Here is a 16809-nt window from a genome sequence, read left to right on the forward strand (position 1 = left end):
GTAAGGAGAAGAAGGGAGAGAGGGCATGTCAGCAGGGCATGGGCCAGATTCTAACCCATGCCAACATATATATATATATATATAAGTCAGTCCATTTAAAATAAACACCATTCAAAACTCATCTATGCATTCATCCATTACCTCTGGGGGACCACGCAGGCCTCCCTGGCGGCCGTGTTGGAGGTGGTGGTGACTAATGTGGCCGTGGCCGCGCTGGAGGTGGTGGTGACTGCTGCTGCGGTGGCCACGCTGTGCTGGATGACGGGGACCGTCTGGAGCTCTTCCCTGGGGGGGCTGCAGCTGGGGCCGTGGCCCAGCAGGGTGGGGGGGCTCCTGGGGACCAGGGGGCTCATCTGGGCATCTGTGCTGAAGGAGGGGGAGGACACCTGGCGAGAACACAGGTTGTTAGGACTCGGGTCACAATGGACATCTGCTTTTGGACATTGAGCGATTTGCAAACAGGCTCGATCCGTGGCTTACCCGTCTCTGTTTGCAGGGCGGCTCCTGCAGTTGCTCATCCTGCGCCCTGGAGGCGCTGTTGAGCGGTTTGACTGCCGCGACGGCAGACCGGGGGGACTCCGCCGCTCTCCTCTTCTGGCCTGGCTTCACCTGCGCAGCCGGCTTCATCACAGAAGGCCGGACGTTCAGCTTGGGCCTCACTGAAAACGCAACAAAACATCAATGATTCTCAGGTTTCATAGCTTGACATTATTTACCGTGTTCAAAGTGGAGTCGTTTAGCAGGTAGGCTACCTTTGGCTTCAGTAGCTTGCCCAGGGGATTTCTTCTGGGCAACATCTTGGGTCTTTTCAACCGGAGATTCCTCCGCAGGCGGCCCAGGAGACGAAGCTCCTTTGGCCTGCTTAGGGGCACCCGCTGCCAGGGGACTGAGGGGAGCTCTCTTCCTCTTGCCCAGGGAGGCTGTGGAGCTCCGGGGGCTGACAGAGGGCGAGTCGGCCTCCGCCTGCCTCATTGGAGACCCCTGCTGGGGGGAGTTGGTAGCGCTGGGCACCTGCGAGGCGGCCTTCGGTTTGAGGGTGATACGCTGGCGGCTGGGGGCCTTGGCTGGGCTGGGGGCCTTGGGTGCCGGAGCAGGTTCAGGGGCCTCCAGGGTGAGAGTGGGGGAGGAGGGGAATGAAGGGTTTGGAGTTGTCACTTTCTCGCTCTTCGCTCTGACGGGGGTCACGCCCGTCTCCCTCACGAGGGCAGGGCCCGCAGCCTCTTTCTCCGCAGGTTCGGCCTTGGCGGAAACGTCGGGTTGGCTGGTGGATGAGGCCGCCTCCTCCTCCTGCAGCTGGTGCTTGCGGAGACGTTTGAGGAGTTCAAATTTTAAATTGAATTTGAATTTAAGTTCATGCGTGAGAAGCGTGAGAAGCTTCTCACGCATGAACTCCTCAAACGTCTTCCCCTTCAGGCTCCGATTGGTCGGATCACTCCTCCCATTGGCAGGGCTGGGCTGTGGATCACAGAGAGCACAGATCTCAGCAGGTGACATCACCTACCCTCACGTCAGAGCAGAACTACCATAAAACTTCCAATAAGTGCAGTCTCCCCTCTAAACGCCTGTCTCCAATAGCAGCCAGGCCAATAATGACATTGAAGACAAGAAGTGGTAAATGGTATAATGGACCGACTTATATGGAGCGCCTTATTCCAAAGCGCTTTACAACGTCCTCTCATTCACCCATTCACACACCAATGGTGGCAGGCTACCATGCAAATACACCTGGGCTATGAACAGGAGTTTCATGGTACAAAGGGTGTGTTGTATTCAGGGGACACACTTGAGGGGAGCAGATGTGAGCAGGTTAGGTGGACTTACCTCAGGAACAGCACTGGCAGTAGGCTCAGCTGGCTTCTCTGTCACTTCTTCAGCTGTCTTCTGAGTGGTTGTGCTGGCAGCGACTTAGAAGATAACAGGAAATACAGAAAGAGTGTAAATATCTTGAAACATGAAACATCACAGTTAAGGACGAAAGATATTTTTTTTGTATTACTCTTCAAATAGCTACATTGAAGACGTTTGGAGTAAGCATATGGATCTTTCACCACAACTGTAATGGCATCTCAGGGGTGGGGGGGGGGGGGGGATAAAAACAAAGTCAGTGTGTGTAAAAGCCTGGTGGAGAGTGAACTGCCAGCATGAGAACAGCCTTAATGGAAACAGTTCCAAGAAAAAGCTGCCATCTTACCAGGAGATGCTGGTTTGTTGACGCGCATAATCCGGGGCTTCTTTTCATGCTCTTTTCCTTCTCCCGCTTCTGTGCCTGAGCCTTTCCCATTAGTAGCCTCCTTCCCCCGCGCCTGCATCCTGGCTGCTTTCTCCTTGCGTATTTCCTCCAGGGTCTTCACCCTCACTCCTCCCCGAGGTGGGGCCGCCCTGCTGGGCACGGCCGTGCCTGCGGAGGCCTGGTGGTTATCTGGGGCTTCGTTAGCCGGCTGCCTGGCTTTCCTGACGCTCTGTCCCTGACGCTGGTCCTCCTCCAGCTTCTTCCGGGCGTGGAGGACCTCAAAGAAGGTCTTTATCTGGGCGTTGGAGGCTGGTTTGACAGTGATGACTCTCTTTGAGGCCCTGCTGGTGGGGCTGGTGGATGAGGCCGCCTCCTCCTCCTGCAGCTGCTGCCTGCGGAGACGCTTCTCACGCATGAACTCCTCAAACGTCTTCCCCTTCAGGCTCCGATTGGTCGGATCACTCCTCCCATTGGCAGGGCTGGGCTGTGGATCACAGAGAGCACAGATCTCAACAGGTGACATCACCTACCCTCACGTCAGAGCAGAACTACCATAAAACTTCTTATCGATTAATCGATAATTGATCATTAATTCTTGCGATTATCTAAAAAGAAATGTTGATCGTTTGCCCAGCCCTAGTGAGCAGGTTAGATGGACTTACCTCAGTAACAGCACTGGCAGTAGGCTCAGCTGGCTTCTCTGCCACTGGCTTCTCTGTCACTTCTTCAGCTGTCTTCTGAGTGGTTGCGCTGGCAGCGACTTAGAAGATAACAGGAAATACAGAAAGAGTGTAAATATCTTGAAACATGAAACATCACAGTTAAGGCGAAAGATTATTTTCTGCAAATAGCTACATTGAAGACGTTTGGATCGCATATGGATCTTTCACCACAACTGTAATGGCATCTCAGGGGGGGGGATAAAAACAAAGTCAGTGTGTGTAAAAGCCTGGTGGAGAGTGAACTGCCAGCATGAGAACAGCCTTAATGGAAACAGTCTCAAGAAAAAGCTGCCATCTTACCAGGAGATGCTGGTTTGTTGACGCGCATAATCCGGGGCTTCCCATTAGTAGCCTCCTTCCCCCGCGCCTGCATCCTGGCTGCTTTCTCCTTGCGTATTTTCTCCAGGGTCTTCACCCTCACTCCTCCCCGAGGTGGGGCCGCCCTGCTGGGCACAGCCGTGCCTGCGGAGGCCTGGGGGTTATCTGGGGCTTCGTTAGCCGGCTGCCTGGCTTTCCTGACGCTCTGTCCCTGATGCTGGTCCTCCTCCAGCTTCTTCCGGGCATGGAGGACCTCAGAGAAGGTCTTTATCTGTACGTCTTTATCTATCTTGGAGGCTGGTTTGACAGTGATGACTCTCTTTGAGGCCCTGCTGGTGGGGCTGGTGACCTGGGGGGCGGGGGCCGCACCACGGGTGTCGTCCTTGCGTCCCTGGGACTTGGCTGCCTTCTCCTGCCTGATCTCCTCTAGGGTTTCAATCCGAATCTCCTCAGACGCCTGGGCCACGCTGTTGGTTTCAGCTTCGATGAATGCTAGAGGTGGGGGGGGGGGGGGGACAGGAGATAAGTGACACCTCACGAAATCAATGAATGAAGTTCAGATGTGTGGCATAATAATGTTCAGAGTAGATTTTTTATGTCAGGAGAAAAACAATAAAACACGGTACCTGGTTCAGTGACCACAGCGGGCTCTTCTGCTGGCAACCCCAGTCTGTCCCTGACAGGCTTCAGAGCTGAGGTAATGGAGATAAACATGAGATGAAAATCACTCTCAATTTTACTATCTGTACTATACTATAACCATCAACCAAAACACTTGTAATCTTCAGTATCAACAAGTCAGACAAAAAAACAAACCAACTACATTTGGGCATAGTCCTGTTGCCTGAGTTTATCCTGCCCCTGTGCAAACCCTGAACCAACTGAACAACCAATTACAGTCATGGCTGGACCAGTAAGAGTCAGGTGTTTCCTGGGAGGTTCTGTGGTGATTTCATCGCCCTCACCTTTCGGAGGGGCCAGGTCAGCGTCCTCCTCGTCCACCTTCCTCCCGAGACGCTCAGCCAGTCTCCGTTTGAGCGGCAGGTCAGCACCGCCGTCGGAAGCATCTAGAGGTCAGAGGTTGTTACAGGTCAGGAGAGCTCTATGTGTTGGGGATGAATCTGAATTATACCATCAGGTATATTGTCAGTATTATCAGTTCTTTATTAAAATGAAAAAACCCAGATTGTTTGCTTGATTTTTCACAGAATAGAGATGAGTGTAGTCACACCAGTCTCAAATGTACCTCTCTCAATTATCCTCTTCCCAAGCTGTTCGGCGACGTTGCGTTTCCCAGGGTCTTCACCAAAGATCAGACCGTCTAGAGTACATTAAATATAGAGTACATTCAATATAGGTAGTCTAGACACACCAGGTAATCTAGATACATTGTTTCTGATGCCTACCATCTTTTGCTAGGTAGAGTGACGGGCGAACAAAGGAGCGGATGTTCTCCTTCTCACCGCTGGTTCCCTTGTTCCTCTGGGCAGGGTCTGAGCCCTGGCCGATGGGGTGACCTGAGAGAAGCAGACAAAGCAGGTATTAAGCAGATGATTCTCAAATGTGACACGTTGTAATGCTTTGGTCCTCATATCGGCAACCAATCAAAATGTTCTGACTTGTATTTTGAAACACGGAACTACGTCGCTGAGAATCACAACACAAACTCACTAGTCAAGCCAAAATACTGCAATGTAATGGATTGGGTGAGTAATCCCCACTGCTACCTAGTTAACTATAACACTATTTGCATTGTTAGCAGGCTCACAAAACAAGCTGTGTTAGTTGACTAGCGATGTGTCATTGATTTTTAACAACGCGGAAATCCCGATATAAGCATTAGTAGAACGTGTCACAAATGTTGTGTAATGCAGTGTAATTCTACAGAAGCCAGTCCATGCACCAGGTGAGACGTTCTTACCAGATCTCCTCATGCTGGCCTTCAGGGCTTTCCTCAGCCGAATCTCCTCCAAGGTTCTGATGCCAAAGTTCAGCGACTCATCTGTGCCAAAACAACAGCATTAGGCCATCACAGAGGAATATGGAAACATGTGGGTCACGTTACACTCCCACACAGTGACCCTCTAGAAAGGGCAGAGGAGAAACGTGTCCGAGAAGCCAGTGTTCCTCCCGACAGGTCCAGGGGCGAGGGTGAAGCCCCTGATCCTGGTTTGAAGAGAGGGTCTTTCTATACCCCTCTATGATGGCCACTCAAGACACGCAACAGTCTCGAGTGGGCAAAGCTTTAAGGGGATATTTACAGAAGATTAAAAAATGATTCTCTCTTCCAACAATAACAATTACCACTTGAGGTCTATTCAAAAGGATCCAAGCTTTTTTTCCTTTCTTTCACCAATGTGTTAAATAACTTAATAAACATGTTTTTTTTGCTATTCCCCCCCCCCCTCCCTCTCTCTCTCTCTCTCTCTCTCTTCCCCCCTCTCTCTCCTTCATCATCTTTAGCCTCTCTTACCTGAGCTGGAGCTCAAGGCCATTTTCCTGGGAGAGACCAATCTGGATCCGTCTGAACCAGTCCTGCTGTCCTCTCCCTCTTCTGAGAACTGATCTGCACACAGACGAAACATAACAAGAACCCCATGGTCAACGGCATTCAATAACAAACCAGTCATTCAATAGTGACATGGAAAAGGGAAACAGAGAAGCGAGGAGAGAGTGTGTCTTTACCATCCTCGTCCTCATCTTCATCTGCTGGGTTGATGACCACAGGCGGGTGGGTTGGGCTCGGTACATTCTCCTGAGTCTCCGCCTTGATGACCCCGCGGAGTTGGGGATTGGCTGCGGTGGGGAGGGGGGTGGCAGCAGGAGGGCTGGGGTCCTCCTGAGGCTCCTCCTCGTCAGAAGCTGAGACACAGAAACAAGACCAGAAGACTTTTGAACAGGGTGATCCAGCACATTCTGACATCCACCAAGTTGTCACAATGCCACGTTTTGTTCAGAGGATGCATAACCAAACGTGGGATTACCCCTCACCTTTATTGGCTGGATAGACCCAGGCTCCGTCTACGAAGCGGGGTTTCTCATGGTGGAAGGCACAGTGGAGCTTCTGACAGCCGGTAGGCTGGTTCTTCCAGTAGCATGCAATCTGCTTTCTGTTTTTCTACAGTAGAGAAAGAGAAGAACATGTTATGCAACATGCCTGTGATGTGTTGCAATGTATGTATGGATGGGGAAAGCTCAGGTTACTGTCCGTGAGGGTTAGACCAGTGTTCCTCCCGACACGTCCAGGGGCGAGGATGAAGCCCCTGAACCTGGTTTGAAGAGAGGGTCTTTCTACCCCTCTATAAATGGCCACTCAAGACACGCAACAGTCTCGAGTGGGCAAAGCTTTAAGGGGATATTTCAGAGGCATTTCAAAATAAGTATTTTGATCTGCCCCCTAAGAGTTTTTGCTAGGTCGGTCCCTAACCTTCATCTCCCTGTGGCGGAACTTGCAGACGGGGCGGAAGCAGCGTCTCTCCTCCCAGAGGCTGCACACCACCTCGCTGCCCATGGCCGCCTCGCAGTGCCTGAACGGGCAGCCGTCTCCCTGAACCAGGAAACACAAACACCTCAATGATCAAACAAACACTTATATCAATGTCTTTTTTTCCATTAACTATTGTCTTATTAAATGTTTCATCTATTTACTTCTTATATTTGCTTTTATTCATTGTCATTTTTTATTTTCTTACTATGCTCCTCTTGCTGTATTTTTAAATAATGTATGTAAAGCACTTTGAATTGCCCCTGTTGTATGAAATGAACAGACAGGATGCAGCTTTTCACTGGTTTATTCTCCCTGTCTTCAGTTGCATGCAGCATGCTGTAGAATGCTGTACATTCATCAGGGGTTGGAGGTGGTATCTTTGCTGGGGGGAGGTCACCCCAGCCAGCAGCTTCTCTCTTTCGCTGGACCTTTGTAAACCTTATCTGGCTCGCTTCAGCATACAAGTCAGCTGGTTTCAAGGATGCCATACTGGGCTCAATCCAGCTGCAGGCCTTTTCAGTGCATGCAGTGCCATCTAGCCTGCATGTAATTGGATGTAGTAAAGCGAACCACACTGGAAATAAGTCCCGAACTTTGTCATGACGTCCCTAACAAATGACTTTACTGTGATGTATAATGCATTTGTTGAATCAAATCAAATCATACCTGTTCACAGCTGCAAGCAGGGCATCTATGTTATGGCACCTATGTGGGAGCAAACTTCTCCTAATCCTGCCATGCAGACACAGTGACCAAATCGGATTAATCCGTCCTTTTCCACAGCAACCCATGCTGTCAGTGGTGGATCATTGAGGCAGTAGGAATGGTTCACCTGACACGGACAGAGGTTTTGTTTAGATTTCATTTCATCAATGTCAGCCCTGGCTGTCACCAGCTGTAAACATCTGTGATCAACGTAACTATCTACCAAAATTAGAGCTATCTAGCACAAGAGAGTCATTTAGCTGTGTAACGTTAGACTAGACAACGTAGCATAACCAAAGGCAAACGTTAGGCACCTTCGCTTTGACAAGAGCCGCTAGAGCTAGCTTACCACTGACCGTAAAAACGTAACGTTAGCTAGCATACCGATAGCATTGGCTAATTTAACGTCACTCACCTTGGCTTTGACGATGAAGAAATTCTTCACTTTCCACACGCCAGCATTAGTTACCCAACCAGAGTGGAAATATTTGTAGCTTTCGGTGCTTTTTAAAGCCTTCATCCTTCCTGGCTGCGGTGTAATGGGGATGGATTCTCCACCAGATAGATCCAGATGTCACCGAACACGCGATCAGGCAGGGACTTAGCGGCATTTAGTGGTTCAAACACAGCCGCGGGGGCTAAATATGGGTCGCAAGTTAAGTGCCCAATTATGTGTAGCTTTTCCGTGTATCTTGACAGTTCTTCATGGGTGAGGTGGTCTAAATAGTAGGCAGCCGGTAAATTGCGTCCACTCGCCATGTTGAGCGATGTTGCTATGATACTTTTTAAATAACAACAACTCAGGTTGGTGGTTGCTAGGGAAGAAACCACGTGACTGAAAGCTATGCATTATAACCTCTGCTGTGTGTAGTCGTGCTTCTCACCTTGGCACAGAAGGAGGAGTAGAAGTAGTAACAGTCATCTCCATGGTTCGTCATGTTTAAAGGCTGGTGGATCAGTTCACTTCTGGATCGCTGGGTGGCGCAGCTGTGTCAGACTCAGAGCTGACGGGTTGTGACCTCTTCCTGGGGTGGTGGGCTGATCTCTTCAGGGCCAACAGGAGTCTACCTGGCAACAGAGAAACACATGGAACCATTAACCACGAATTAGACCAATCAGATCAAATGGAACCATTAACCACGAATTAGACCAATCAGATCAAATGGAACCATTAACCACGAATTAGACCAATCAGATCTCGTATCACGCAGGAGAGGCTCTTCAGGTACCTGGCTGCAGTAAAACGCGCTGGACAGCCACGTTCAGGAGCCTCCTCAGACGGTCGTTCTCCTCCTTGGAGCGGATGATCTCCCCCTGGTAGTCTGCTATGGTGCTCTTCACAGCCCTGAAGATCTCCTCGGCAGCCGCTGTTAGACTGTCCGTGAGAAACACGTTCAACATCTCCAATTGTGTCATGTTAGTGTGGGACTGGAGCTGTTTTTTGTCAGCTTGTCACAACCCCGATCCCCGATTGTTTACGTAGTTTTCGGGAAGGGACGATGAAAGTGTGTTTCTCGATCCCCGTGTCCCAAGGACTGGAGGAACCAGCGCCACCCGCCGGGCCGGAGAGGAGATGTGTCTAAATGTTATGTATAAAACATAATGATATGTATAAAATATAATGGGTATATACAATTATTTGTTTGGTGGCCCAGTCATTCTGAAGCATCACCTGAAAGGTGCAATACTATTTTGGGTTACTATGTTTGGGGTTATATAAGGTAAGACAGTTGCACTTTTAGACTATGCCTATTAGACATTATTTGAGAATCATTGGGTTTAATCATTTAATTCATTGTAATGGCCATTGAACAGCAATATCTGTTATTTGTCTTCAGTTTCTCCATTGCGCAAAGTGCATGATGGATTTCTTATCATAAATCATAAATGTTGGATCTTGAATCATGGTCCCTCTACCACCGACACAAAAAAGACTGGAGCAAAAGAATACTTTCCATAAAGCATTTTTATTATTTACAGTCTCTCATACAACACACTTAAGTCATGTAAAATCAGAACAGGCAAGCATGTACAGATACACAACCCATTAGGTTCCTCTCCTGATCCTCCCACAGAACAGCACATCATCAGCACATGTCAGATTACGTTCACAACTGATCTTGCGCTATAGAACAAGAGTGAAATGACAGGGGACTCTCACATGCTGTAGCAGACACAAGTTGAAAGCATCAGTTTAATTCCAACATGGCATATGAACAGTACAAAAAGGATTAGACAGATCGCAGATACCCTGAGAAGTTGCTCTTTCACATTTTAAGACCAGAAATTTTACTATTTATTTGTAACAAAGGTTTTAACAGTAGGTGGGTTGGATTTGAAAAGTGAGAGGCTGGTGTGTGTTTGAATGCATCACTGTTAAGTTTAAAAGGTCTGGTAAAAACATGGGCCAAAAATGTCATTTCATTTGACAAATACATTTTTATGAGCAATGTGAGATCCATAAATTAAACAAAAAAAAGAAATAGCAATAGACAGAAAAATACAAAGCAACATGGTTGTTGTTTTTTTAAAAGGTGGACAATTGTGGGATAGCGTCATTAAGTCACAAAACTGAAAAAAAGACAAACTCCAAACTTTTACATCCAAATATTTGTTTTGAGAGGTTACTGATTCCCGAAATGACCTACATATTCTTCTGAATATCTTCCTGTTCATCTTTACCTTCATACGCTCACCACACAAATGTAGCCTACTCAGGTTCCAAAACGTCTACATTTTTACATGATCAGCTCAGCAACATAAGCGAACAAAAATAATTTTATACATGATTTGAGTAGAGTCAGATCCTAGACATGAGACAAGGCAAAGATGGTAGGGGGCAGGAGCTATTGTAAGTGCCGCTGTATGACAACTTGCTAGTTCAGTTACTGTAAATCTTCCACTTGCACTTCCACTGTCTTTCTTAGCATACATAGTACACAATTTCTCTCTTCCTGCAACAACAATTACACATGATTGTACAGCCATGGATGACAGGTGACACCAGGCAAGACCACATGGCTCTTGTCTTCACAATGCTAAGTTGGGAATTACCTGAGGATGTTTGAAACTAGTGTTTAGATCATTCTCCAACCAGGTGGTTGCTTCTTTACATTTTCTTTCAGGACTCAAAGGGAAAAAAGACCATGACATGAAAATGAGAGAAAACTCTAATCCATACAGGAATACATCACTTCTTAGTCTTAACATGTGCAGAAATTAAAATACATAGACTGCTGATTGTTCAAGGACAAGGGTTTACCATCAATCCAATGAAAGGAAACGACAGAATAAAAACACATCTTAAACATGAACTTTAGTTGAAGAAAATAATAATGATGATAATCTGCTCATGGTGACGACCGTTCCCTTCAGACTGACATGAAAGCAACCCTCGTCTCTGCTCAGACAGCATGGAAAAACAACTGAGGCGCTTCAGAAATATCCTCTGCCTCGCTGAGGTCAATGAGAAGTACTGGAAAACCAGCGCCCCCCTGTGGCAGTGATTGGTAGTTCAATGGGTGGTGATTTGAGACGTGGTCACTAGAGGATGGGGGATGGGGCGGAGGGGGTTTGGGGGGGGGGGGGTCGGCCTAGCTGTCAATCATCTCTGACAGCTCTAGCAGGAGGTCGTCCTCTCCCCTGCCGGGGTCCAGCTCCAAGTCATCCTCCAGCCGATCGTCAGTGAACTCAGCTCGTTCATCAGCTCGTCAAAGTCGTCCATGGAGGAGGTGCTGGCGGGGGCGGGGCGTGACGACGTGAGCCGGGAGCCGGGGCGTGACGACGTGGCGTGACGACGCGTGACGACGTGAGCCGGCCTGGGCAGGGTGGGCGACTTCACTGCCGTGGGGCTGAAGAGAAGAGGAGGGGGGAGACGAGAGAGGTTCATTCATCTGCATTTAACCAATTAAGTCACTGTTATTTGTTACTGTAAAAGTTATTTTTATTTTTCATTTTATTGAACAGATACAGTGAAAAGTAAGGAGAAGAAGGGAGAGAGGGCATGTCAGCAGGGCATGGGCCAGATTCTAACCCATGCCAACATATATATATATAAGTCAGTCCATTTAAAATAAACACCATTCAAAACTCGTCTATGCATTCATCCATTACCTCTGGGGGACCACGCAGGCCTCCCTGGCGGCCGTGTTGGAGGTGGTGGTGACTAATGTGGCCGTGGCCGCGCTGGAGGTGGTGGTGACTGCTGCTGCGGTGGCCACGCTGTGCTGGATGACGGGGACCGTCTGGAGCTCTTCCCTGGGGGGGCTGCAGCTGGGGCCGTGGCCCAGCAGGGTGGGGGGGCTCCTGGGGACCAGGGGGCTCATCTGGGCATCTGTGCTGAAGGAGGGGGAGGACACCTGGCGAGAACACAGGTTGTTAGGACTCGGGTCACAATGGACATCTGCTTTTGGACATTGAGCGATTTGCAAACAGGCTCGATCTGCGGCTTACCCGTCTCTGTTTGCAGGGCGGCTCCTGCAGTTGCTCATCCTGCGCCCTGGAGGCGCTGTTGAGCGGTTTGACTGCCGCGACGGCAGACCGGGGGGACTCCGCCGCTCTCCTCTTCTGGCCTGGCTTCACCTGCGCAGCCGGCTTCATCACAGAAGGCCGGACGTTCAGCTTGGGCCTCACTGAAAACGCAACAAAACTCTTCAGATAATTTGTTCAGTTTGACTGTGGATTTGTAATCCATGGTGACTGCATGTGCTTTCCTCTTGAAGGTATATTCTGTCACCTTTTTCCCTACCATGTCCTTTAAATGAAGGCTGTTCATAATCGTGGTGTAATCTTTCCAAAGTTACGTGGAGTTTTTCAAAATGTAGAAAGTCCTCCACATTCTCTTTGCAGACCGAAGCTATAAACGCCTCTCGCTTCGACATTGTTATCAAATGCCGTGAGATAGATAGCTATGTTGTGAGATTTAAGACCCTTCTACCAACCTCTTTTGAATGGTCCACATTCACCGTATTATGGGCTGTCACACCAGTGATTAGGTGTTGAAGGTGTTCATACCCGGCAACAGATTTTGTGACTCCAACAATCAAGTATCATCAAGTATTTTGATATCTGCCTATGTCTGTTTATTTAGTGTCTGCGTTGTCTCTTTCCTGTGTTGATGCAGAACGGTCCTTGTGCTGTTCACTAGTTTCATAGTTTACCCCTGTCACTTCTTTCATTGCATTGTTGATTTCAGATGTTGCCGGGTTGGAAAGAACCCACATCCACTAGAACCAAACGTTGTGTTTCATACTTCGCATGAGGGCTTGTTCTATTACAAGGTCGGGGGATAGTCCAGCCTAGTATTAATTTGACGTATGAACAACTTGCAGACCATCTTCCAGAAATCTTTTGTTAACTTGGGGATGTGTGTCTTCTATTTGGCGCATTTTCTGGAGGTATGGAAAAGATCTGAATATTCATTTATGTAAAATAAAGAAGGAACACTAGTATTTTGTCAATAATAATATCTGTTAAACAATAAATAACCAATGATGTCATCAAATACATGTTTGTAATACCATCAAAGATCTAGACAAAGTTAAGAGACATTTGGAAAAGCTATCAATCGTTCACATTCAAATCAACGACGAAGAGAATTGTATTTGGCCCACATTTTCGCTGTGTATTCAAGTTACAGTTAGCAGGTGCGGGTATAGAATTATAGGATTATTGTATATTTCACATACAAGCAATGTCCGGAGGCAGCCGGAATGAATGGCATCATGTCTGTCAGGGTATCAAGGTGCTGATCCCAATTTCCAGTTTTCTCCAATCTGATGAATGCACGGACTAGGTCAATCATCTCCATGTACTGTGGCCAGAGTGCTGCTGTCCGGTCATCTACCAAGGTTGTCTTCTCTGCCTCCAAGCGCTGAGCTATGATCTGGAGTAATTCACTTGCATTTGTCCCGGTTATGGTGGGAGTCATACAGATCTGAGGCTTCTGCTAGTTCCTCTGGTACTTTGGCATGGTCTGTGGATTCTCCATCTGGCTGATCAGAAACTGGTTAATCTGGAGCTGTTTTACTTGTGTGTCCTCGCTGTCATCAGCAACGGCACCATCTTCAGTCAACTCTGACACATCCTCTGAGTCTACTCTACACCATCATTTTATAGCCTACATACTTTTTTAGATGAGATTTTAGATTAGATTCAGACAACGAAATGCAGTAAAAAGTGTGTCTGAAGAGGGATTTGAACCATCATCTTAAAATGATGATTTAATACTATGGCAGCGGTCAAAACCACTATGTCATCGTGACAATATGACTATATGTAGCCTGCTACTGATATCACCACAGTAGTAAATATTCATTCATTAAAATATGAACATTTAACAATAACTGGGGCTAGTATGACCTACGCATTTAATCGGTCAGCAATTTCTTGCCAAACCATTTCCCTCGCCTTGTTAATTGCAGCAGTATTGCACTATTTTACATCTTATTTTTCGTCTTCTGTGAACACTGATGACATAAGCCTGATCCTCGTTCGAGGAATCACCTGAGGCTTGAATCCCATTCACGAGTTGCCTGAACGCCGCTTTTATTTTAATCGCTGATATACTAATCAACGTACGTGGAATACCCCTCTGCATTGTTTACTAAGCTGTGTGTATGTACAAGTTTGTATGTTTATTGCCGACACACCGACAGTGAGTTACATGGCATAGCCAAATGTGTTAGTTTGTTAACTATGTAGTAGGTTACATTCCATAGCCAAACATGTTAGTTTGTTAACTATGTAATCACATTCCATAGCCAAACGTGTTAGTTTGTTCACTAGTGTACTGAGTTACATGCTAAGCTGTGTCAGTGTTTACTAGGCTAGCCACACAGGTGTTGGCTTGTTAGCTATCTAGCTTTGTTAGAAGCTTGTTTGTTTGTTTTTTGTTAGTGTGGTTTTGTTTGTTGTGTACGAACGTACACAAGTTATTGTGTGTGGGTCAGGGTTTTCGTTAGAAAAAATTGGTGTCGGTCAACGTGTCCGGGAAGATTTCAATTTACCGAACAAATGTGAGATATTCCGGTCATCATATTAAAATATAATATAGATGTTTGTCGCGGTGATTACTGTTGTGTAGCCTATATATGCCATTTAATGTCTATTTCTCATCCGATACGATTAGATGCGAGCTATATAATAAATATAATAATATAGGCTTTCATGATTCGCATGCGCGCTATGCCATATGTCCAGCGCTGAACGCGCGCCACACTGGGAACTGAACAGACTGCATCGATCAATGAACGGACTCCACATTACGTTAACTGAAGTCTGTTAAATTGTTTGGGATTAACGTGAGTTTTCTATTTTCTCTTTCCAGTTTTACCCTTTTTTATCAATAAAACAACGTCATTTCTATAACCAGGTCTCGCTGGTTGGGAAGGCATTTAGTTTAGCTGCCTGTCAAATCATACTTAATCGGACTCGGGAGTATGACAATGAGGAGAACATAACTGTTTATTGAGAAACAATTGATAGGCAGGCTGGGATACGTATATAAAGAAATACCACAATGTCTAGATTTATAACATTTTATTGAAAAGTGCAAGAGGTTACATGTAGGCTTCTGGCGTGACACATAGGCTAGCCTAATTTCCGTTCATATGCCTTTTATTAGATAAAGTAAAATAGAATAAAACTTTGAAAATAAATAGGCTGTTAGTGAGGTTATGGGAAAGGACTGTATAAGGTGAATAGTTCAATGAGAGTATGCTCCATTCGCCCCCGGGGCGTCGATCAGGACACACATGACAGGAGATTGACTTTGTGTTCAGGTTTCTTTAGTGGGTTCAGGCAGGGTACAGTTCAGGCATGGGTAGGATGATTGCAAACACTACAATGGGTGTATGTGTGGTTCTTGCAAAACCCGTCGTTGACTCATAATTACAGATTCATAAAAATGAAATAATTACAACAACATCTGACAACGGAGTTTCATAAAATAACAGTAGTGTTACTGTTGCCTTACTGTTGATGTCACACCGCTGGCTAACTGACTGGAGTTGTAACATGAGAAACTTGTGGTACTTTCAACTTCTCTCCAATCAATGCGGTCCTGAATGCACTGCGCACTTAAGGTGGCAGGTGATATTAGGCACAGCTTAGCTCTTAAGGTGGAAATGATAACCAAATATAATAATCATGAACTTAGAATATTGGAACCTTTCTTTTATTTATTTTTATTTTTTCCAAAGATTTGTTGATGTTTATTTATTGTAATTGGCAGGAAGAAGTACTAAAAGCATTAGCACTGGCTTTGAGGTTGGAAGGGTTTGAGACTGGCAATCTCAAAAGTGTTTGGTCCCCCTGGTGGATGTGTGAGAGTATGGCACCGGTAGAGAGGAATACATTAAGGGCCAATCCCGATTCCTTTTTCTACCCCTATGGCTCATTTTCGAGTGTGACTCGATTGGAAGCCAAGGCCTTCGAAAGGGATGGTCTGCCGTCTGTAAAGAGTGTTTGTTATGTGTAACAATGCTCTTTATTGACGCAGGTTTATTATGCCTGATAATCCGAATGTTGGTGTGGGTAAATGTTCTTGCTTTGTGTAGGTACGCAAGCCGTTTACGCCAGTTATACGCAAAGCTTTATAAATGAGGCTGGTCCCATAGGCCAGAGGTTCCCAAACTTTTTTTAACCAAGGCACCCCTGAAGCTTTCCCCCTTCTCCAAGGCACCCCAACTCTACGAAGATTTTAAAAATGCCTCGGAGCTTAAACTAAAAACAATACACGATGAATTGGTTTGAAAATGTGTGTTTATATATAATACATAAGTATTGCCCCAATGAATTTTAACAAGATAATAAAAGTCATAAATGAACTGTAATGGATGGGCAAGAATGCATAGGTCAGTCAAACTATCGCTAAATTAAATAACATTGTGGCCCTCAAGGATTGTACAATATGGGAGGAGACTCAGAGGGAATTCTTCACACAAATAAAATATCAAAGGCCTGTATAATCAATCAATGGAACAATGCTTTTTTGGGGGGCTTAAAATAATGCCTTAAAATGTAATTCTCATTTCAATGCTCATTCTGAGATTATTATTTCACAACGGGTAACTCACAACTATAATAATTTAACAATAATAATCATGACAGAATTGTAAAAATTGAGAGAAACAAAGCAAAGAAATATGTTGTGGGACACATGCGCCTGCTTTTGGGAGCAGAGTCTCTTTATGCGGGGAGAGATAGTGGACAGCGCGACACGCAGGTCCTGTTCCACTGACAGACGCGTGCGTGTCTTGTTCTTGACGAGAAGAAAAAGCCAGCTCGCACAAGTAGGAGGTTGGGAAGGGTAAAAGCACATTGATGGCGCTCTCTGAGAGAGATGG

General features: G+C 46.5%; 1 protein-coding gene across 1 annotated transcript; it reads right to left on the minus strand.

Annotated features, from left to right (window-relative positions):
• Positions 1-257: 257 nt before the first annotated feature.
• LOC308171209 (uncharacterized protein) lies at positions 258-8400 on the minus strand (the record flags this gene model as incomplete). The annotated part of the gene is made up of 17 exons (XM_080546055.1): positions 258-386; positions 481-659; positions 753-1455; positions 1822-1904; positions 2192-2714; positions 2893-2990; positions 3253-3762; positions 3897-3962; positions 4236-4337; positions 4517-4591; positions 4677-4787; positions 5192-5272; positions 5744-5836; positions 5956-6132; positions 6262-6388; positions 6698-6817; positions 8347-8400. Coding segments are annotated over 17 exons (3231 nt in total), but the record flags the coding sequence as incomplete, so codon positions are not given.
• Between the last annotated feature and the right edge of the window lie 8409 nt (positions 8401-16809).

Source organism: Nansenia antarctica, assembly GCF_963989245.1.
Source record: "Nansenia antarctica genome assembly, chromosome: 15".
NCBI classification, from domain to species: domain Eukaryota; kingdom Metazoa; phylum Chordata; class Actinopteri; order Argentiniformes; family Microstomatidae; genus Nansenia; species Nansenia antarctica.